General features: G+C 35.1%; 1 protein-coding gene across 9 annotated transcripts in view; it reads right to left on the bottom strand.

The window, feature by feature from the left end:
• ANKS1B (ankyrin repeat and sterile alpha motif domain containing 1B) overlaps positions 1 to 24,172 on the bottom strand; it is a 755,486-nt gene that overhangs the window by 648,573 nt on the left and 82,741 nt on the right. For all 9 annotated transcript variants that reach the window (XM_004675770.2, XM_012720251.1, XM_012720253.1 and 6 more), the window contains exons 4-8: positions 21,276 to 21,572; positions 15,341 to 15,416; positions 13,570 to 13,671; positions 9,918 to 10,031; positions 8,822 to 8,988 (exon numbers count right to left, since the gene is read on the bottom strand). In XM_004675770.2, coding sequence (XP_004675827.1) covers positions 8,822 to 8,988; positions 9,918 to 10,031; positions 13,570 to 13,671; positions 15,341 to 15,416; positions 21,276 to 21,572 — 756 coding nt within the window. The remainder of the gene's footprint in view (positions 1 to 8,821; positions 8,989 to 9,917; positions 10,032 to 13,569; positions 13,672 to 15,340; positions 15,417 to 21,275; positions 21,573 to 24,172) is intronic.

The raw sequence follows: 24,172 nt of genomic DNA, 5'->3' as shown, positions 1-24,172 counted from the left end.
TTCTGATATTACAGACTAAGATGGGGTCATAGAGAATCCTAATTCTTCAACAGTTAGAGGCTAAATGAATTCCAATATTTCGTAGTCATGACACAAATGGTCTCATGATAAAATATGTTAGAAGAAAGAGCAATCAATACTTTTTTCAGGGTTACTAGTCCACTATTCCATTAAAATTAATTTGCTCTTTAAGGTGAAAAACTTTTCCCTGAATACAGAGGTAAGTGATTATCACCACTGACAGGTCTCTTTAAGCTCAAACTGATTTCCTTTGGCTTTAGGAAGGAAAATGGGATTCTTTCACAATGGCAGGTTGTCCAAGGCCTTTATTTCCAAAGAAAATCAAGAATTCTCAAACATGCATCTTGAAATAGAATTACAAATTAGGTGTGCTATGGCAATTGAACAAGGTAAATGTGACACACAGCTGAAGGGTCAAAAATTAACTTCATCATTATTCAGAAAGTAAGGTTAGAAGAAATGAATTATGATTACACGTTCAGGAAAACATTACAGTTAGCTCCTGGGTGTACAGACCCTCAAGGAAATCATGGTAGTTGAGTTCTTCTATCAGGAAGTTAAATTCAAGGAAGAACGTATAGAGAGAACAGAAAGAATCAAAGCATCAAAACTAAAATTGGTAGATATTATGTCTGCATAAAATAACTTCACAAACATCATAAGAGTCAAATAAATTGCAGTTTAAAATTCTTTAAGAAAGGAGCTAACTGCCTTTGGGTATGGGTACCTTCACAAAAAGCTCCAAATATTCAGAGATATTTTAGTGATATTTTCAAAGATTCACTCTTAGAGTTTTTCCTTTAGATCTGCACCTAAATTCAGTTGTCAAACAAGTTTCTGGATGTCCAGAGTCTATCACATCAATTCAACAAATGTTTATTAAGCATGAAAGTAAGGAATGATGTATGGACACACACACACACACACCTGTCAATAGTCCCCATCACCAAAGAACTTACAAGAAAAGCCAATAAGATTCTTATATAAATAAAACAAACTGTATAATTTACATAACAGATTTATAAATGAAATCTAGTGACAGCTGATCAAATAACTGGATCTGAATTGAATCTAAAAGGGAGGATCAGAATTCGAGGAGAAATGATAGGGAAAGAATTACATATGCATGAAATATAGTGAGTATGGAAAAGATAAGGATAACTTGAGAGCAAGCCATTGTTAAAACATTAAATTTAAGACATATGTGAAAGACAGTTGGAAATACATGATGAAGTTAGAACAAAGAAGACCTCGAATGCCATAAATAAAAGAAAGCCTGCTATCTAATTTTTGTAAGAAGGACTAGTTCTAGTTTTGAGGAGACTGGTAAGATCAAAATTGCCATTAAGACATATTGACTTGGTAGAACTGTTAAGAATAAATTCGGGCAAATTAAAAGGAGTGATTAGAATCAGGTGGACAGGATAAGAGCCTCTCACTATCCTTCAGGTCAAAGGTAAAGAGGGTCAAACTTGCAAAGCTGCACTGATGGAAAAGTAAGGTGGGTCATCCTAGACGATATTAATGACAAGTCCACATTATTAAAACAAGGGTCAAGATCTGAAAGACATACAAGATCTTAGTTCATATCCCGGCTTTACCTTTTGGTTGATTCTTGAATACGTTCCATGTGCACTTTTAAAAAACTGAGCTAGAACAGTTTTGTCACAAAGTGATCTATAGATACCTGTTAAGGACATTTTGTCCAGCTCCTCCTTTTCTCATTTATTCTGTTTTGTTGATTTGTCCATAGTTGTAAGTAGAATGTGTTAAAAATATAGTATTATTTGTTGTTAATATCGTTCTTTAGTTGTTACTGTCATGTATCTTGGTGCTTGGTGCATCATCATTTGGTTCATATTAATTCATGAGTGTTACTTCTTGTTGTATCAAGCACTTAATAATAATATACTGTCCATCTCTCTTATTATATTTTTTTCTTATCTATGTATAGCTATTCCTCACTTATTTTGATTACCATTTGCTCATTTGTCTTCCAGCCTGTAACTCTAAACTTGTGCCTATAAATGTTGATGAGTTACATGTAAGCAGCAGATTTCTAGACTTTGTTTTGAAATACATTCAGTCATACTTCACCTTTTGACTGGTGAATTCAGGCCATTTACATTGAACCTCAGCTGAGACATAGGTACCCACTGCTCCTTTGATGGGCTTTTTGTTTTTGCTATTTTGGGTTTGCATTTATTTTCTTTATGTATTTTAAATATCCCCCCTGCCATTCCCTTCTTGCTTGTAAGTGTTTTAACTGAAAAGTCCACTGATCATCTAACTGATGGTCCCTTAAAAGTTACTCTTTTTTTCTCTTGATGTTTTTAGTATCCTATCATTAGTTTTCAACAGTTTTGTTATCGTTTGTCTTAGTGTATATTTGGCTAGTATTATTTTGTTTGGGGACCTATGGTTCTCTTCACTCACAATTTCTAGTTCATTTTCCAGATTGAGATAGTTTTTTTAGTATTATTATTGAAGACAGTTTTAATATAATAGGCCTCAATAAGTATTTTGAACATTAGAGATAATGAAATACCCAAGCTGGAATTAGAATCATTTTTTTAATCTTTCATTTCATATGTTTAACTATGCATTTTTCATTATTAAATTTGTAAGCACACTAGATGCCATATTAGTTATTTTATTTTTTAAGTTCTCAGTATTTTTTTTTAAGATTTATTTATTCATACAGAACTGGGGTACAGGCCAGAGATGCTGAGGGTGAAGGGCTTCACCAGAGACAGAGTGGGGAACAGAACAGGCAGATCGTCGAAGTACACTGCTGAGGGGAGCAGCGGGCGGGCCAGGAGAGGTCAGCCGCACCATGTGGTCACCTCCAGGGCAGGCAGGAATCAAACTCATGCGGAAGTGGCTTTAGTTTCTTAGTGCTGTGCTCTAACTCACTGCGCCACCAGGGAGCGGTCAGTTCTCAGTATTTTTTATAATAAGTTTTCTATGCCTTTTTCTCTTTTCTGGCATCCCCAAGATATAGATGGCTTTTTTCTCTTCAGGTTATCTCAAAATACTCTTACACTTTTTTCATATTTTTATTCTTTTTTTCTGTTTTTCTATTGGTGTGTTCTCTGTCTTATGTTTTTGTGTCCACTAATTCTCTGGATTGCCTACATTTACCCTCTATGGAGGCCCTCCATTGTATTTTTAAATTTGGTTGTAATATATTTTTTTAAATCCTTAAGTTCTACTTGTAAATGCCTTATATTTTCTGTTACTGTTTTATGTCATCATCATTTTGTTGAGTTCCAAGAATTCCTAACCTCTTCAGATGATTCCATAATTCTGCTGGACTGAGACTTCAGTTGTTTTTTGTGGGTTTTTTTTTTCTGCTCCAGCATTTGTGATATGTTTTCTGTCTCTACATGTTTAGATTGTATGGATTGTGCTAGGACTACATTGTAGGACTGTTGTCTTTGTACCTGTTGAAGTGATTGGAGAACTGGTACCAGCAAGTGGTAGAAAGGAAGCAGAGCAGTGGGGCAGTGAAGGGTGACCTTCAGTAAGCATCAGAGATTCAAGCCTCCCACTAGTTGTGAGTAACAGTATTGCTCTATTTTAAATTTTTTTTAATGCTTTTCTGAAAGATTCTAAAATCTGCTCAGATTAACTCCATGTTGTAAAATTTCTCTAAGGACTGATGTGTTGACATTTAAGGATTATGCACATTTCCCATACATAGAGGAAAAGAACACAATGAATGAGAAAATAAAAGAACAAAACGTTTTTGCAGATTATATATATTCTTTCAAAAACCAAAATTTCATACGATTGTGAAGAACATGAAGATTACTCTATTCCTTCAAAATACATCCTAAATTATATAATTTCCTAACTCAACTTAGAAAATGGCTCCATTCATGTATTATAAAAGCATTTAAAACAGACTGACTTTTGATTTAAAATTTATGCAAAAGAAAATGTAATTTTAACTTGCACTTGAGCTGGCATTCACATTAAATGCAAAAACCTTGAAATGAATAATTCAATCATAATAAGAATTTAATTTTTCATTCACTTATATTAGTAGAATTGTTTGAGCTATCACCTTAAGGCTAATATTTTATAAAACCTAAAACCTCCAATTCAAAAATAAAGTTCTTACGTAAGATGGCTGTCTTTGTATTTCTAAATAACTGAATTAGAGTGCCCTCTATTGGAAGAAAAATAAAGTGTGAAAGCTAAACCAAGCTAAGAATAATTAAAATACCCCTGAAATTCAAGCTACATTATTAGCTTGAATTATACATAAAGTACACTTATTAATGATATGAATGTTTAAAAAAAACCCTATTCTCACATTCTGATTTCTTCAAATTCCTTTTGGAATTGTCATATTACAACAGACAATCACTACTGAAAAGGTGGATGTTTCAATAGCAGCTAAACTTAAATTTTAACTGATCCCGGGCCGTCCCTGGTGGCGCAGCGGGTTAAAGCACAGCACTAAGAAGCTTAAGCCAATTCCTCATGCGTTCAATTCCCACCTGCCTCGGAGGTGACCACATGGTGCAGCAGACCTTTCCTGACCAGCCCGCTGCTCCCCTCAGCAGTGTACTTAGTCGATCTGCCTGTTCTGCTCCCTGCTCTGTCTCTAGTGACTCCTCTCACCCTCCGCGTCTTTGGCCTGTACCCCAGTTCTATATGAATAAATAAATAAATCTTATAAAAAAATTAACTGATCCCAAATGTCAACCCTACAATCACTAATGTAGTAAACAACCAAAATTGTTATTCTACATTCTAGTATAATACAGAAATAAATGTAATTTAGAACTTTGGGTTCACTACCATTTGAATTTTCCTTAATGATAAACTAAAAGCTTCCCTAACTCAGGATATTTTTAGAAATTCTTACACTGGGGAGGACCTGAGGAGATCCATGAGACTTACTCCAACACTACAATTCTGTAATTCTGTAGCATCAGCAAGATCAGCTTAGACTCATCATGTCAGGCCCAGTTGACCAGAGGCAGGTGCTGGCAGCTGGTCCTGTAGACCAATAATGTATATCTTAGAATGAGATTTTGAGCAAGGATAATGCTCAGGGCTACTCAATTCACTTCTGACTTATTTGGCCTGCCATGCTACCTCAGGTTTCTTCTTTCCAGATAAAGCCAATGCATATACATTGCCAAGAATCAAGTGTTTGAGGGTCTCCCATGAACGTCTGACAAAATGATCCTATTCATGATATTTTATTCTCCTCAACAGAAATTAAACTTCTGACTAGCTTCCCTGATCTAATTATCTGCCTCTGTCCTTTGACAAAATAGATTTCGGTTTGGAGCTTACTCTGCAAACTTATGAAACTCATAAAAGTTCCCTGTACCTCTACTTTCTCACCAGTAAATGAGGGAAATAACATTACCACTTTTATAGGGTTATTGTGAGGATTAAATCAGGTTAAATAAACAGTGTTCTATAAGTTTTAAATATCATCATTATTTATTTAACTTTTTCCTTTAGTAACTTTCCAAAACCAACTCTCATGGTTTCCTCAAATTACATGCAAGTCTCACCCCCAAATTTTGGCATACCCTTTTTTTGCAGGTTGGAATCCTCTCCCATAATTCTCTTTCATTTATTTATTCATTCACCCCAAATCAAATGCAAAAAGCAAAACATATGTTCTCTCTTCTAGGGTCCAGTTTCATCCTTCTCTACTTCATGAAAGCCCCCAATGAATATGTAAAAGAGTCAAAGACAAACTTTAAGACCAAACCTTGTGAGCTGGCAGTGCACTGAGGCATCCATAGGTGGTGGTGGGGTGGGGAAAGAAAGAAGAGTGAAAACAGGGTGGGTAGGGAGCACAGTGGACTGTGGTGGAGGACTATGGGAGCACAATAGCAAGAGTTCCATGGTAATTAGACCTCAGAAGGAAAACCCTTACTTCCAAAACATTAACAAGGTTGTAAACCAATTGTACTTCAATAATAGAATTTTTTTTTTTAAATCCTTTGGCCACCAGTAGCTTGCTATGACAAATTAGTGAGGAATAAAAGAGTGCCTGATTTTGAAGCTTTGATCTGCCACTTGCAGGTAAATCATTTTCCAAAATTCCATCTGCCGTAGAGGACTAAACTGCTTAAATCATATAAAACATTAGAATAGAAAATAACAAGCATCTCCTAATATCAGCTCATATATTTGTAGTTTTACGTTAGTCGTCTGCACACTGTGATTAAAGACTTCTTAGAACAGGAATTTTGAACTCCCTGAAGTAAGGAAACACATCTCATTACCACTACCATAAATCCTAAAGTTGACAATACGTACCAACCATCTGCACTAGGTGATCTAGAAGTATGTGATTAAGTATTTTGCATAATTTGAGAGTACAACTCAGAACAGAACTGGAAAAACATTGGTGAACGAAAACAAATACTCATCAGAAAAGGAATGAATGCAAGTAAAATACAGGTGATAGGGAAAGGTCAAAATAATTACATTACTCTAAACATTTGATAACAAATTTCTATTAATTTTACCTTATGAAAGGATACTTCCAATGATGTACTTCACCTGCCTAAGGCTTTACCTTAGCCTATCTTTTTAGTCTTATCTCTCATGCTTCTCCTTTTTAAACTCTATTATCCCAGATTATTAGAATTATTTTTTCTAACATATGCTATGTTTTTCTGTCTTCTGGAACATAAATTTTAATAAAGCAATAGTGCCTATAAATGTAATATAAAGATTTGTCACAGGACAAAAACAGTGATTGCTTTTATAAAAGTATGAGCTTGAGTTCCCTTAATGCAATTTCTGAGCATTAATTTATATCTCACTACTACAATATCTGGTTTACAAAAAAAAATGCCATCATTTACCAAACTTTGCCACTTTTCAATGCTGAAACACCTGCCATCACTGCCTGTAAGTTTGCATCATGTTCTCCAAGGAGTCTACAGACTCCCATTGAGTGCACAAGATACCCACCAAGCAGGAGAAAAAAATAGAGCTTCTATTTACATTTATTCTTTGTCAATCTCTCTCTAATTTCTTTTATAGTACATGTCTCAATTTCAATCATATATTCCTAGAAAAGTAATAAATATATAATATATATAAATGCCTTTGGGATATTTGTTCAAGACCTGTTTATGTAATGATACTTACAACAAAAGATGTTCAGAAACCATTGGTCTAGGAAATTAAAGCATTCAGGAAATACATGAATTTAGGAGTAGCCAATTTAGAGAAATTGTTAAAAACAGACCTAAAAACCTAAACACCACATACTGTTTATGTAGGATAAATATGTTCTCATTTTTAACCAACTTTCAAGGAGCTGTTGACATGAAACTTTTGTAATCTAGAGGAAGCATATACCTGGTTAAGATTTTTAAATGGGGAACTGTATCCTAACATTGTATTTCATTGGCATTAAATTTTCATTTGGGAAAAACCTACAGTAATTCACTATCACACATAATCAAATTAATCATAATTATTTATAAAAAGCTGTTGTTGGAGCCAATAATGTGATTTTTTAAGGTAGTACAGCAAACAAACAAAAAAGGTATAGGCAGAGAGGCCAGCCATGGAACGAGACTAACAAATGCCAGCCTGGAAAGTAGTGTCACATCTCACATCAAGCAACAAGCAACTGAATCAAGTTACATGTTCCCGTTACAGGCACTGTGCTTATACACACACACACACACACACACACACACACACACACACACACACGGGCTTAGAAGTAGCCAATTTAGAGAATATATATTATAATAGTAACATATATTATAATGCATACTATAATAATTATATAATTATTATTATATTGTATATGATATAATATATTATATATGTGTATATATATTAGTTTTCATAAATGATAAGACATACTTAATTCACACTATTATTGGCTTTTGTAGAAAGTTTCTACAACAAAGTTTTAAAAGTAACTAAAAAAATAATGCTGAACAGCTATATACCAGAGACATTTTGTGGGGCTGGAGTAGGGAACAGCACTGGATTATGGTGATGGTACATGGGTGATTCGGTGATGGGAAGCCCACGGGGATTACAACTGAGATGGAAAAATGCACAAAATGATGTAAAAATAATGTAAAAATAAACTATTATAAAATTTTAAAAACAAAAAATTTTCATATCAAAATAATGAAATACTTTAGCATGAGTGACTCCTACAAATACTTCCTCAATAAGATACAAGTCTTAATTTTAAACTGATTGACCCTCTATAGATTTTCCTTGTTGCATTAATGTAAAAACCCAAATGAAAAAGAATCATAATTTAGATACTGAACTTGTAGGTTGCATGCAAATTGGGATTTGCACAAGATGATAAAAACATTCAAGTGGAACTTTCCACAAAATCTCTCTTTTACTATAAATCAAGGAGTAAGTAGAACTATACATACATAGCTCAGCTGTGTTATCAAGGTAGGATGAGATTCCTTTCACAGACAAAAGGAGAAGAAAACAAAAGGAACGTTTTCTTTTCATTTTGCGAATCAAGCATTGTTATGCCCAAGGAAACTAAAAGAAATGAATCAGATTCTGTGAATTCATATGTTAACAAGAGTTTCATAGCAGTGAGGTAACCTCAAGTTTTAAGTAATTTTATCAAAGCATTCCTTTTTGTACACATGCAGCAACAATAAAACACCCCTGAAATCAGGAAAAGAGCACAAGGATGCTGACACTGAATCTGACATGATAAGGCACAGCTCCCCAAGCCTCTCTGGAACACACTGAACCAGCAAAGACAGGACACATGGTCTTCTTCCCCCACATTACTTACTACACTCTGGCTTCCATTTTTCCCAAGTTCTTCCTCTGAAATCTTGCTCAAATTATCTAAGTAATGGTCTGATATTGTGTGGCACAAATCTTCAAAAGAATAATCTTTTTCTTGACAGAGCTTTATTTCATCTAAGAGTTTTGATAATTCTCCAGTCACAGTTTCACCTGTAAAAAGAGATTAAATTTTTGCAGAAGCTTCAAGCAAGACATACTGTTAAAATGTTATGTCAAATATCAAAATTGTGGCTAGTCTGGTGATAGAGCCCAAAATATGGCAAACAAGGTTAATTAAGTCATCAGAAAATATTCCACTGCAACAAGGCACTAAGCCACAATTTAAAAAATATTTAAATACAAAAGAAATTATTTTCCAAGTTTTCATTCTTTTTTCAAAATATAACCATATATTGAAGATTTACATATATGTAGTAAATAAAATATCTAAAATTAAAATATAATCCTTAAAATCTTCACTTATTATGTTTAATTTTAAGTAACACTTTACTGTATTGTATATCACTATAGATTCATTCAACACTTCATTAACAGAACTTACACCCTAAGTTTATAAAAAGAAATTGTAGAGCTTATTTAAACAAGTGGTTACATAAATAAGTAATAAATTAGAAATATAATATGTGATGTAAAGGGAAACACAGAAGTAACAGAAATAATTTGCATCCTCTGTCAAAACAATATTTTTTGAACTGCAAGCAAATATGTATCTTTCTAATTACTTTCAGAAAGGTATTTTATACCTATCATGTCTTCTAAGCAAACACAGTTATCATCCAAATAGCAATATTTTTATTCTGCATCAAAGATGCATTATAGAAAAAGGCCTAGTGTGAAACATCTCTATTCATGAACTAATTAGATTTACAACAGTGCAAATTGCTATTTGCTTTGCTTACTATTGCATGTCAGGGCCAAGACCAGTGCCTGAAAAATAGCAGAAGCTCATAAACATTGACTGGATAAGAAAGCATAACGTAGAGTATAACTTACTAGCTTTGTTAGCCTGTTTGTACACACAAGACAAATTCATACATAAAAGTCACGTATCATTTAAGGTCTTTTCATTAGCTACTCACTTTTGGTCTTTTGGGATGGAGACTCGGCAGGAGAGGACATGTGTGTTTCTTGTGTTGTATCTTCTTGTACATGCTCCTCCAGGATTGTTGATCTTCCTACGCCTTCTAAATATTCTGTATATATAAGTTTTTGAAATTATGTACTTAAATTAACTTATCTTAAAATCAATGATTTGTTACTTCTGATAGTTTTTCACTTCTTCCCTCATATCCTTCCTATCTATCTATCTATCTATCTATTTCTTAAGTTGTTAAAAGAATTTCGAATCACCAAATAAACCAAAAAAGTAAGGATAATCCTTAATTTAAAGCTTTTTAATTAAAATTAAAAAGACAACTTGGAACAGACTCACAAACCCTTTTTCCAAACTAAACTTATCACATACTATCTTCAAAGATAATTCACTAAGTGAGGATACAATAATATCCTTGGTTTCCTTAAACACATTCTGTCTAAAGGGTTAGAGTACTCCGAAAGATGATTTGAGAGCACTTTGCTTCCTCCACAGGGATTGCAAATGCAGATAGATAAGTTTATGTTATAATGATACTTAGTCTTGTAAGATAAGCATAATTGCATATTAAATTTTATTTCCATAAGGAAATAATTTCCCCATGAAATGATTTCCAACACTCAGCCTCTTGTCTTTCTAATATTTTTAAAGATTTATTTACTTATGCATACAGAACTGGGGTACAGGCCAGAGGTGCTGGGGTGGTGAGAGGATTCACCAGAGACAGAGTAGGGAGCAGAACAGGCAGACTGACGAAGTACACTGCTGAGGGGAGCAATGGGCGGGTCAGGAGAGGTCTGCTGTGCCATGTGGGTCAGCTCTGGGGTGGGAATCGAACTCACACTAAAGAGCTACGGCTCACTTGTAGTGCTGTGCCCTAACACCTTGCACCACCAGGGAGAGCCCTTCTTTTTCTAATTTTAACAGACATAATAAAAACAGAATAGCATCTAAAACTGAAATATTATTTACTATGTATCCATAACGACACAATCCTCACAAAACTGGCACAGGCATTATTACTAGTTCAGTTTTGAAAATGACAACTAAAGGAGGTTAACGTGGCCGTAACCATGCAGTTAATTAATTTGTCCCATGCAGACATGGGACAAAAAGTCTCTCATTTTACTCTTAATCATAAGGAAGACAGCTACTTATTAGGGATAAAAATCAACTAATATTCAGCCAGATTATGATACTAAGTAAAGATATCACATGGAGAATAGTTAACCACAGAGCAAGTACCCCACTGAAAAGTTTAGTAATAAAAGTAAAACAAAACCTGCATGTCTTGGGAAGGCAAAACTGGAATTTTTATTGAAATCTGAGTTTTTTAAATATTGAAAGTTAATTTTATGGAAACAGTGTGAACAACAACAACAAAATGTGTGTTTTAAATAAAATATTTCTGACCCTTCCTGGTTGCCCAGTGGGTTAAAGTGCAACACAACAAGCTGGCCACAGCTGCTTCAATGTGAGTTTGATCCCCACCCTAGAGGTGACCCACATGGTGCAGCAGACCTCTCCTGGCCTGCCTGCTGCTCCCCTCAGCAGTGCATTTCATCAATCTGCCTGTTATGCTCCCTACTCTATCTGTGGTGATTCCTCTCACCTTCCCTGCAACTCTGGCCTGTACTCCAATTCTGTATGCATAAAGAAATAAATCTTAAAAGAAAATAAATATTATAAGTAAAACATTTCTGCTATCAAAAATATTCAGCCTGCAATAGCTGGTGCATAATTCCCATCTGGATGATTTGATCAACAGACCTATTCCTACAGAGACTTCTACTTCCACTTCTTTATGGAAATCTAGTTAAGAAAATGTGTACCCTTCTGTACACACAAACAAGTGTGTGTTCATTATCATATAAATATTTTCTACCAAAAGGGCAAATTACCAAGGAAATTCTACCAGGAAAAGAAAGCAACCTCTGGGATTCTGCTGTTAAAATATTTGACCGAATTTCTGTTCCAGGTCACAATAGTAACTTTATCGATTATAATCATCTTTGTTTCAGTTACAAACTTTTTCTGAAGGTTTTAAGTGTCCTAGTGACCCAAAATCTAGGAAGGTAAAGAATATAGACAATAGAATGTACTCACAGTCTAAAGATTGCTGATAATTTTAAAAATACATGATAAGCCAAATTCTCTATTACATCTTGGCAGAGCTAGTAGATTTGACCATCTAAATGAGCACACACTGATACAATATTTCCCTCAAAGCTGAACCAATGCAGTATGTTTGAAAATGTCTATCATCGTGGATCATAGGCCCTTTTTAGTGGATGTCATGTATTTTGCTTCCCTCAAATTATATGTTCTGCTAAAGCCTTTATGTGTTTAAGATTCATCTTGGTTCATATTGGCAAGAGTCCAAAATCGAATATGAAGGACTTGGAGGGAGAAGATTTATAAATGTGGTCTACCACTCCTTTTCACTTCTTTGTTTTCATTTGATGTGATTTTGATTGGAATTAATATGAAATGCCACACTTGTTTTTGTTCTCTGTTTTGTCCCTGTGTACACTTGACTTGCAATTAACTTCTTTATTGACAAGAAAATTGCAGGGACTTGACCTTCCCTCAGAGGTTTGGGAAATAATGAGAAAAAGCATCTCTTCAATTTACCCTTTTGGCCTTTGTTGGCTCTTGTATCTGCAGGCCTGCCAGCTGACTGGGTGTTAATTCATTTATCTCTTTGTAGGACAAAGCTGTTCTTTAACTTCTGATATCCATCCTTTCTCTCTCTCCTCTACCAGCCACTAATAATTTTAGGGGCTGCTCACTGCTGAACAGTGAAAGAGCTAACTGGAAAGAGAATGAAATCTGGGTGTTTAAAGAAACATGCTCCATTTGTCAGGTAAAAATCAACAAGCAGAAATGGAAAGCATTCAAAGCAAAGTTTTCATAAAAGTGTAGGCCTAATAGGAAACATATAGTCGTGCCAATGAAAAAGTAGTACTTAGAAGCTCATCAAACCTACAGCAGAGCTGATGACTAGAAGTACAAGTAGATTTAAAAGACAACTTGCAAGAGATTTGTTCAAAATAAAAGGCTAGGAATACTGAATTATTTTGTGCTACTGGACTCCATATTCTTTCATTGAAATACAAACTTTGGTGTTGTTAACCCCCACTGATGGCTCAGTTCGTAATACAGAGCATATAAATTTCAACAAGCCAGAATCTTGGAGTTTCAAATTTCCTTATGTGCAAGAGGGAAACAAATAAAATCTGATTTATATACATCACAGAATTAAAGAAATAAGACAAAATAATAGAAAATTCCCCAAAACTCTGAACACATCATTCAAATATGAGATAATACTTAATTATCATTATTTTATTGCCTATTACCTGACACTTCATTGCCTCCTACTTTCTACAAGTAGAAAAAAATCTATTAAAAAAAATCTTTAAAAAAAGCTTCAGCTTTTAAAAAAAATATTAAGTAGCTAAAAAAAACAGAAATAAAACATCTGAACATTTATTACTTAGTTTAAAAGTGTACCAGAAAAAAAGCAAATAGAAATTTATGCAAGCAAACATTAACTCAAAACCCAAAAGGAAACTGAAAGTTTTAATTTCATCTTAATTTTAAGACAGACTCATCCATCATACACTATTTTTTACCTTGTAAGAGTGTTGCAATCTGGAGAGATTTCTGAGATGGATGCTCTTTCAGAATGTCTAAGACAGTCCTACCTAAGCTATCCTTTATGTTGGCATCAATTCCTGAAAGAAAGAAAAAAACTACATGTTCACCACTGGAATGGTATAAGAAAGTACTGCCAATATGTAACTGCTCTCATTCTAAATGTATGCAGACAAAACACTGAAGTTAATTTAAAAAAATGAAAAACTCTGCACACGCACACACACACACATACAACCTTAGTACAAAAGGAGGAAGTCTACTATATCATATATCATAGATCAGAAAAATTCTTGATAATGAATTAACTTTTAATGGGCACTGACCAATCGTTAAGATTGCTTTTTGAGGATTATAGTTAGTTTGAATGATAGTTAGGTTAATTAAATAGTATATAATCAAGTTGAAGAGATTATTGATTTTAGAATGTGAATTCCTAAAGTATAATGATTTATCTACTTGTGTAATACAGAATACCATAATGTGTAATATGGAAAATATTTTTAATTATAATAATATTCCATGTGAGTAATATGAGAATAGTCAGTTTATTTGATTATTCACAAAAGACAAAAAAGCATTATTACTTTCTCCAAATACTATTTGTCACAATAAAAAATTAATATTTCATATTATTTGTACAAGTATTTCCATAATGTCAACAGCATTCATTATCTCCTTGTGAGCAAATTTCTTGAAATTTATAACAGAAATGCCATTGGAATTACTTTAATTCTCAAAATGATTATTGTATTAAAGGACATTTTAACATATCAAATACCTTCCTTGTCACTAAAAATATTAATTAACATTTTTAGCATTTAACTGGAAATAGTTTTTAGGATCTGACCTCAAATGTTACTTCATCATAAAAAGGATAAAGTATTTACTTAAATCTGTATAATGACATGTGACCAGCACATATTTGATTCATTTATCACTGCACCGTTACATGCACAAGAATACAAGCACAATCAAAATGCAATAATTGGCCGTGTTTTATTTTTATGGAGAAAAATTAACAGACTAAATATTTCATAACATCAAAGATTCTCAATGATTGTTTCAAGTATGAATTTGTACCATACACATGCCTTTTGATCCCAAATAAAATTTGACTTCAGTTTCAATTTCTATTCATTTCTATCAGAATATATATAAAAACAAGTATGCCCTAGTGTTCTCCCAAGTATTCCCTAGAAAGGTTCCCTTTAAAAGTTCTCTGCAACCTACAAGCAGTAGCTAACTGATGAAGTAACTGGAGAGTGTTATAGACAGGGAGCTGACCATAATTCACAATAAAAAACCTAGAGAGAAGATCACATTTTTTAATTAAACAAACAACTGTTAGAACTTTGAAGGGATTAATTAGTTCCTCCCTCTTGGAAAAGCTAGAGATTTCCTTCTCCTTTTATAAAGATTGGATAATACTACACATTATTTTATATGTTCTGTATATTACCAGGTAATATGCATAATGTAAAAATGAAAACATAGTATATTTTAAAGTTATTTAAATGGATGAAATTACAGTTTCCAAGAGATTTTTATTAAAACATCTATTGGATATAGGAAGGTGCATGTTTTACAGAAACTTCAGCTAAACACTCAATTCTGTATCTGCAGTAAGGAGTGAAAGCCGGAAGTAAGGATGAGTGTGTGAAAAAAAAAAAAGCATCATTTTCCTTTGTCTCTACCTACCACAGAAATAGCAGTGGCAGAATAAGCTCCATGCAGAATCATAATTACCTGTTTCTAACAGAACTCTTACAACATCCACCTTTCCAAACAAAGCTGCTTCATGAAGTGCACTCCCTTTTTCTGTCTGGGAAAGAAAAGCATGTTTGTATTAGGATGCTTTCAGGTTAAAATATTCTGTCATGGGCCCTCCCTGGTGGCTCAGCGGGTTAAAGCACAGCACTGAGAATCTGAAGCCGCTTCCGCATGAGTTCGATTCCCGCCTGCCCCGGAGGTGACCACATGGCGTGGCAGACCTCTCCTGACCCGCCCGCTGCTCCCCTCAGCAGTGTACATGGTCGATCTGCCTGTTCTGCTCCCCACTCTGTCTCTGGTGGCTCTCCCACCCTCCGCATCTCTGGCCTGTACCCCAGTTCTGTATGAATAAATAAATAAATCTTTAAAAAAAAATATTCTGTCATTTTGAAATCATGCTTACAGTTTGTTTTAAAATAATCTAAGAAAAAGAGAGGGAAGAGTTAAAGGAAACAGAAAACAAGATAGACCATAGTGGCTGTTTTTAGAATCGTTGGTTTTTCGCTTGATTTTTGTGTTTGTTTTTAAAGGTCCATAACAAAAAATTTCTAAGGGAGGAAAAACTCCATATTCTTTAAAAATTATGTCTTTTTACCTAGTCACACATATTCTCTATAATCTTAGCACTCCCTGACAGAAAGGTAGTTTTTTAGAATAAAGAAGAGATTCTAGAAACAAAATCCCAAATCATGGATTTTTGAAACCTATGTTGATAAGTCATTCAACCTCTTCTGGGTCTCAGTACAGCATAAGAGTAGGGTTTCACTCATAACAGGAGCAGAAGGCATCAGGAAATAAAAATCAAGTGTAATAAAGTAAAAACAAAAAACAACAAACAACTATAAACCAGGGACATATTACAGAGGGGGAGAGGGGAACAGGATCAAAACTGAGGTGGGAAGGGCACACAGACTTTGGGAAGGGCACATGGGTGAATTGGTGGTAGGAACTCCATGTGGATTACAACCAAAATGAAAAAATGCACAAAATGAAGAATGATGTAAAAAATAATTAATTAAAAAAAATAAGAGTAGTACTGTCCATCCCAAGGAGAGTGTGTGAGTCTTCAAAGGATCACCTAATGCAGCACTCACTCACTAAGCACCAACCTTATCCCCTCTCCTCCCCCCTCTCCTCCCCGCCTCCAACCCTCAGCTCTGCACTTGTGCCCCAAACATACTACTTTCATATTAGGAACACTGTTTTCTCCCCCAGGGACCTCAAAGACTGGTCTCTGCCTAGTAAGATATAATCCTCACCCGTTTTTATCTCACCATAACCTGTACCACTACTTCTCAATCTTCAGTATGAACTAGAACCACACTGGGAACTTAGTAAAAAAAAAAAAAAAAAAAAAAATCTAGAGTCTTTGATTCAGTAGACTTGGATGAGGCTCAAGAATTTCCATTTCTAACAAGTTCCCAGTGGTATTGGAGCTTTAGGGATTACTCTTTGAAAACCACTTACCTATACTATATGTCAAATTTCAGCTTAAAAATAATTGCATTTAGAAATACAGCTCTGGCACATGAAATCTAGTGCTGTTTCCATGTGTTCCACACCTAACTATGTTCCCTGGCATTTGTAATACCGCATTACAATGTCATGTGAGTGTCGATTTCCCTTAAACTATAAGTTTAGTGAGAATGTAAATCACATCTATTTACTTCAGGGTGTCCCCAATGGCTAGAAAAATACCTTGAAAATACAGACATTAAAGAATTATTTGGAGGCCAAAATGCAGAGGAATACAGCAGGAAAAGATTTTGTGAGTAATGCGGATGGGAAAGGTTGTTTCTACAGAGAAGAATCAAGGATAATATCAAAGAGGAGGTTTTTGAGGAACAGGAATGTTAGCTGGGGTTTTCTCAATCACTTTTCATTTCAAGAATCTTAAAAATGTCTAGCAGATCCTCAGCAGTGTGTGTTTGTGTCAAATTACCTACTGTCATTAGGCCAGTTTTGATTCCTTACACTAGAAGTGATTTCTAAGGGGAACACTTAGCTCAATCCAAAGTAGAAATATCACTAAAAAATAATATGTAACACAAAATCTTTAATTCTTATCACCTCACTGTATAGTTAATACAGCACAAAAAATGGTTCATAAATGCAATATTAAACAGGCTTATGAAACAGTGCAGATCTATCAATATGATTTGAATTTATCTTCAAAAATGTCATGACTTTTGAATTATAATTTGACTGGTCTGACATGTACGAACAACAAAAAATAGAAATAAAAATAAAAATAAAAATTTATATATACAGAATTGTGTAGAAGAAAAAAGAAACTGGAAAATTACTTGGCTCCTTGAACAATATTTCAATGTGGGACATAAACAGGTAACTTTCCCCTGAAAAAAAATCCTTCATAAAATCTGATTGTTCTTAATCCTCTCACCCTATGTTTTTCAAGCAACTTTCTTAATGCTAATTTAACTGTCTTTATTTAAATTTTCACAAAATTTTGGACTTACTGTTTAAAAAAAAACTTTACTGGAATAGTACATCTTAACATTTGTAAAACATTTTAAGTACAGTGATATTTGTAAAACATTTTAAGTACAGCGATAAATAGAGAAAACAATGGCATTCCTCAGAGCCTGGGGAAGGGTGCAGGTTATAAAAACATCAACACAGTTGTTAAACACTGGGAATTCACCAGTCTGTGGTAGGTTTCAACCAGTCACTCAAGAAGGACATGGAAAAGGGGCAGGAGACAGTCTAAAGCCCAAGAAAATGGAGAAGCTAGATCAAGAGAGCCTAAACAACTCAAAAGCCTCAAGAACAACCCCCAAATACCCTTGGTGAAAAAAAAAAAAGTTTAAACATGCTGTCCAGGGGAAGAAAGTGAGGATGTCTATTTAGGCCTTAAGTCTAAGTAGAGAAGGGTAACAAAATAAACCCAGTAGCCAGGAACTCCTAACTATAAAATTCTATCCTAAATGAGGATAGAGTTAAAATTGTACAATCACTGTGATTCCCAGATTTTGAGCCAAAAATACCAAAAGAGTGAATCTGGGTTGTAGTATCGGAGGCAGATATAAATGGTTAGCTGAAGCAGATATAAATCATCTCTGAAAAAATACACTTCAAGACAGACCTCCAAGAATACCACTAGCTAACGATCTAAGCAGCACAGATTTAAAATTAGAAATCACTAAACATGAAAGAAAATAAATCATTAAAAGCAAAAGAATACTAGGAACAAAAAAGAGTTAAGACCACAAAGTCTCCATGGGGATTACAACTAAAATGAAAAAAAATGCACTTGGAGCACTCAACTACAAAAAAAAAAAAATTTATGACCAATAAGATGAAAACTGCACTGAGTGTATCATATGTAACTAAAGAATAAGAGGATTATCAAAATGGACCAGATGTGAAAATGAACCAGATAACACTTCTAGAAATAGAAAGTTATAATATTTTAAGTGAAAAGGTTTAATGCCAGCCAAGATATAGCTGGAAAAATTTTAAAACCAAATTTGAACATAGTAGAGGTTTGCAGGTATTCTCACTGGCTGAAAATGAATCGTAATAAACTGTAACCCTAAACTGTTACAGTAAATTTGATATTCATTAAATTGTTCTAGTTAACCAGTGGGGAATTAGCAATATTAAAATCAATCCCTTCTGGTAAATTATAGTAATATTCTTTGAGACTTTAATTATATTCAAGTTATTATGAATAATTTTTTAAAATTTAGATATGTCTTTGGAGGATCTTGTCTTTTTCTTGTAGCTGCAGTGCTTTTAAATGTAACATTATATTAGTGTTTTTGGTAGAAGCTTTATTCCTGCCTCATTTCTTTCTGAGCAATTTTTAATTACAACACATATTTGAACTAGTGAGCAAGAAAATTGAATTCCTGTTGGGTAAATTTCACATTAGTCTTACTTAAATTTTCCAGTCTTAAAATATTTCTTAATAGAGAGATCAGTCGTATTAATATATTTATAAAGCAGGGTTTAGTTGACACGTTTCTATTGAAAATTATATGTTATTTTTATGAATTTTGACCTAAGTTTGAATAATCAGGTGGTAGGGTGTTGCTTTAACTCTTAAGTATTTCCTGTGAGTTTCTCTTATCAAAACTTGAGGAGTTAAAACATGAGCATAGCATTCCACCAATTGGATTTCACATTAATATTTAAAGAAATTAAAATTACAGAAAATTCATAAAAGAATAAAGATTACTATGCCAAGTCCTGTTAAAATGCAAAGCCGAGTAGTAATCTTTTGCTCTCAGTTTATAGTGACAAGAAAACAAGTCCCTAAATGGCTAGATTTATAAAAGTCACTCTTCTACTAGATGATTATTTCACAATATCTCTTCTCTTCTCCAAACTTCAATACCTCTTTCCCTGTTATTGTAGTTTTGCCTCTTTTTCCAATGAAATAATAGGAACGGGCCCTTCCTGGTGGCGCAGCGAGTTAAAGCACAGCACTAGGAAGCTAAAGCCATTTCCGCATGAGTTCGATCCCAGCCTGCCCCGGAGGAGATCCACATGGCGCGGCAGACCTCTCCTGATCCGCCTGCTGCTCCCCTCAGCAGTGTACTTCGTAGATCTGCCTGTTCTGTACCCCACTCTGTCTCTGGTGAATCTTCTCACTGCCCCTGCACCTCTGGCCTGTACCCCAGCTCTGTAAGCATAAATAAATAAATCTTTGAAAAAAAGAAAAAGAAATAATAGAAACATCCCATATCTCATATTCCCACTAATACAGCTGCCAACATACATGTATCTGATGTCCCTCCATAAACATATCTACTTTAAATGAACTTTTTGGGTTTTATATCCAAGGTTAATTCTCTACATAGATACACACACATAAACATTATATGATGGAATAATACTCAGCTATAAAAAAGGATGAAATACTGCTATTTGTAACAGTATTTGTAACAGACCAAAGAGATTTTGCTTAGTAAAGACGTTCAGAAGGAAAAAGACAAACACTAGTCGAATTCACTCACATAGGTATTATCAAGAAACAAAGCAAATAAACAGACAATAAAATAAAAACAATCCCTTGAAATCAACCCCTTCAAATCTGAACTGAGGTTACCAGCAGGTAGGAACAAAGCAGGTACAGGGCCCACTGGACTGTGGTGGAGAATTATGAGGACTGTGGTGAGCAGAACTATAGCCTGCACTACCAAAACATGTGTGGTGCTGTAAACCAGCACTACCTCGATAACAAAAATAGTCCTTTCCTTCTGGGGAAATAAAACCTATCTGGATGTTATCCATCCATCAAACCTCAACTCAAATTATAAGTCTCCAAGAATTTTTTACTTGCCCCGTGACATAGTGATCTCTCCTTCACTAGTCATTTTTTTTTTTTTTTTGGAAAGAAGCTTGGATATTAAACATAAATCTAAAACTCACCTCTGGATTTTTCAATTATGAATCCTTCAGCAAATTTAAATCTTTGAAGTTAGTATCTCAGTTCTTAACTGGAACCTAGTAGCTCTCAATCCCATAGTACAGCTGTGAGAATGAAATTCTAAATGTACAAACACTAAATACAAAGTACACACTCAAAAAAGTTACAGTGAACTTTTTTTCATTCGTTAGGCTTTGACTGAACTGCTAGTGTTTGCCAGGCTATGTTCTAGACACTGAGAAAAGAAATGATATGATACCACACAAACTGCCATCAAATAATACACTTTCAATGTCTAGCCCTTAAATTAGAATGAGGTCAGAGATTATGCCTTCTATGTCTTTTTATTTCCCAACAGTGTGCAGCCAATGCCTGGGATCTAGCAGTTAAAAAATAACTGTAGACAACTTGACTGATTCCAACATGGTAAGATTTTGAATCTGCTCTAATCTCTTCTCCCAAAGCCAAGCAAGAGCATCATCAATTTCAAAGTAAAGGTAAAAGAAGACTCACTTGGCAGCTCACATCCATTCCTGCTTCCAAGAGCACCTGGACGACGGCCTTGTGACCGTTGCGTGCAGCCAGGTGTAGGGGGGTGTGCTTCCGAGTATTGCAGCTCATTAAATTGGGGTGAGCACTGATGATCATTTTGACCACTCTTAGCCGCCCATAGAGTGCCGCCAGGTCCAAAGGGGTTTCTAGCTTGCTGTTCCTGATGGTAGGGTCGGTGAGCTCTTCTAGGAGAACAGCCACGACCTCTGAGTGCCCATACTGGGCCGCGCAGTGTAACGCAGTTTCATTTTCATTGTTCTGTTAAGACAAAGATTTTAAGTGCAAGTTTTCAGGAATTGGTTAGTGATCAAAATTTGAACCAGTAACTTAAACCTGAGAAGCTTTGAAAATGTAAATATGCTTTTTTTAAGTAGGATGACTTACAGTATTTTGTATTTGCTATCTACCCTTTATTGCCTCCAAAATTTTACATTTTATTTTTATCACTTTAATAAGAAAAATCAAACCTGTATTGTATATTTTAATTTCCAACAGCAGTAAATGATTCAGCATTGCCACTCAGTGGCCCTGCTGGGGCCAACTGCTCAGTGTTATCTGCACTGTGTTTCACGCTTCCACAGCGCCTGCTAGGGAGATTGGTAACAAGTGTAACACGCTTTTATTTTTTCAGCTTTCTGAAAGACAATTGTGATAGCAAATCCGTGATAATGAAAGATTTGTAGAAAGGTTTCCCAAATTAAATTTCATTTTGTATTCCATACAAGAACAAACAATTGCTTCTTTTGCAAAGGGAAAAACATAGTGAACCTAAGGTCAAGCAGTATCTTTGCAAAATAAAATTATGGTTTAGAGGTACAGACCCATTCCTAGGCAAGTACAAGGAAAATTAAACTACTACAGGTGTTTGTGTTTCCTTTGAAAATAAATGAGACTGTCCTATAAATTTCAAAGGAGTGAAGAAAATGGAGAAGACAACCTAGATGCAGGACAGATGGGCCTTAAAGGCTACTTGGGTAGATGGTTGGTAGCTGTTGATAGAGAGAAGAGTCAGAAGTTTTAGCAACAAAATGCTATGATCTTGAATGCATTATAGAGAGAGCAGATGTGAGAGGCTGTCGTCACTAGACTTAACGCTGTATACCTGGCACAGTTAGTTTTCACATGTTTCCTCATTTAATCCTCACTGGGAGACAGACAGTATTATCAGTGTCCCCATTTTATTGATGAAGAGACTAAGGCAGTGAGAATTTGAGTAACTGCCCTTCAGTTAAAGAGCCATTTAATACTGGCCCAGGATTTGAAACTAGGAAGCTAGACCCCAAATCAATTAACCACCTCCCATGCTAACAACTACTATTTACTACCACCACTTGTTGCATGTCTAAACACTTTCCATATTATTGTCTCATTCAATTCTTAAAACAATTCCACAAAACTGCTACCTCCACTTTCATGGATAAGAAAACTAACATATAAAAAACAAAGGGTAAATTGCCCACATAGAATCAAGGTCTTTGGAACTCCTATCAAAATCCACAGCCCATTCATGCTTTTCCTACTATACCACATTGCCAAGTGTTGCTACAGTTTCATAAAGAACAGGAAGTTTATGATCTAAAAGCATAATTTCTACAGATTCTGCCCAAAGGAGTGCCAACTGAATTGGAATATGGAGCAGTTGGTTAGATAGCTATTCTGACCAGAACAGAAGGACGAGGAGAGTTCAAAGCCAAACAAATCTTAATGTTCCAGAAAGAAACTCCTTGCTCTGTATGATAGAAGAACACAGATAAGTAGGTTAAGAGTAGGGAAAAGATTTGAAAACTTAATAAGAGCAGTGGCAAGAAAAAATACAAGTACCAGGAAAGGCTCCTTAATACTATTTTTCAGACCCATCCCCCAAAGCAAAGAAAGTGAAGGAAAAAATAAACAGGTGGGATTACATCAAACTAGAAAGCTTCTGTACAGCCAAACAGACATTAGCCAGAATAGTTACCAAACGCCGGCTTTAATTTCTCTCCACCATTTAAAGGAAAGAGTCTGTGGGCCCTCCCTGGTGGCACACCGGGTTAAAAAGCACAGCACTGAGAAGCTAAAGCCACTTTCACATGAGTTCGATCCCCATCTGCCCCGAAGGTGACCACATGGTGCAGCAGACCTCTCCTGACCTGCCCGCTGCTCCCCTCAGCAGTGTACTTCATCAGTCGGGCTGTTCTGCTCCCCACTCTGCCTCTGGTGAAGCCTCTTACCACCCCCCTGCTTCTCTGGCCTGTACCCCAGTTCTGTATGCACAAATAATCTTTAAAAAAAAAAAAGGAAAGTGGTTAATTTCTCAACAAATGAGGATGGCAGCAGACTCAGGTCCAAAAGACGACCATCCTGCTCTTTAGCAGGCTACAGGGCTATTTATACAAAGCTAAGCAAAGGAGGAGATGGGCAAGGGTCTGCAAAAGGTAGGGAGTAGGGAAGGGTCAGCACTGAGATGGGTGGTGCCAGCTTATTTTCTTTTCTGTTTTTTGTTTGTTTGTTTTTTGTTTTTTTTTTTGCATCTGCTGTTTGACTTTCCCTCTCCATGGAACACAAGAACGTAAACCTGTCAAAAAAGGGAAGAGAAATTGCAAGGAACATGGAAAAACAAACTTGCTAATGGTTATCTAAGAGACCAGTCATCTGTAACTGTATCAAAACAAAGAGACATCCCTACTGATTGGGAGAAAATTTCTGCACTCCATACAACTGATATGGAACTGATCACAAAGATCTACAAAGAACTCACATCACTCGACAAAAACAAAGTAAACAATCCAGTCAAAAACAGGCAGAAGAGCTAAAAAGACACTTCTCCAAAGAGGAAATACAAATGGACAACAGGTGCATGAACAAAACATTCAACATCC

This window comes from Condylura cristata, unplaced genomic scaffold, assembly GCF_000260355.1.
Source record: "Condylura cristata isolate star-nosed mole 26May11 unplaced genomic scaffold, ConCri1.0 scaffold00004, whole genome shotgun sequence".
Taxonomy (NCBI): domain Eukaryota; kingdom Metazoa; phylum Chordata; class Mammalia; order Eulipotyphla; family Talpidae; genus Condylura; species Condylura cristata.
The sequence above is the reverse complement of the archived record's forward strand: the minus strand, read 5'-3'. Positions and strand labels throughout refer to the sequence as shown.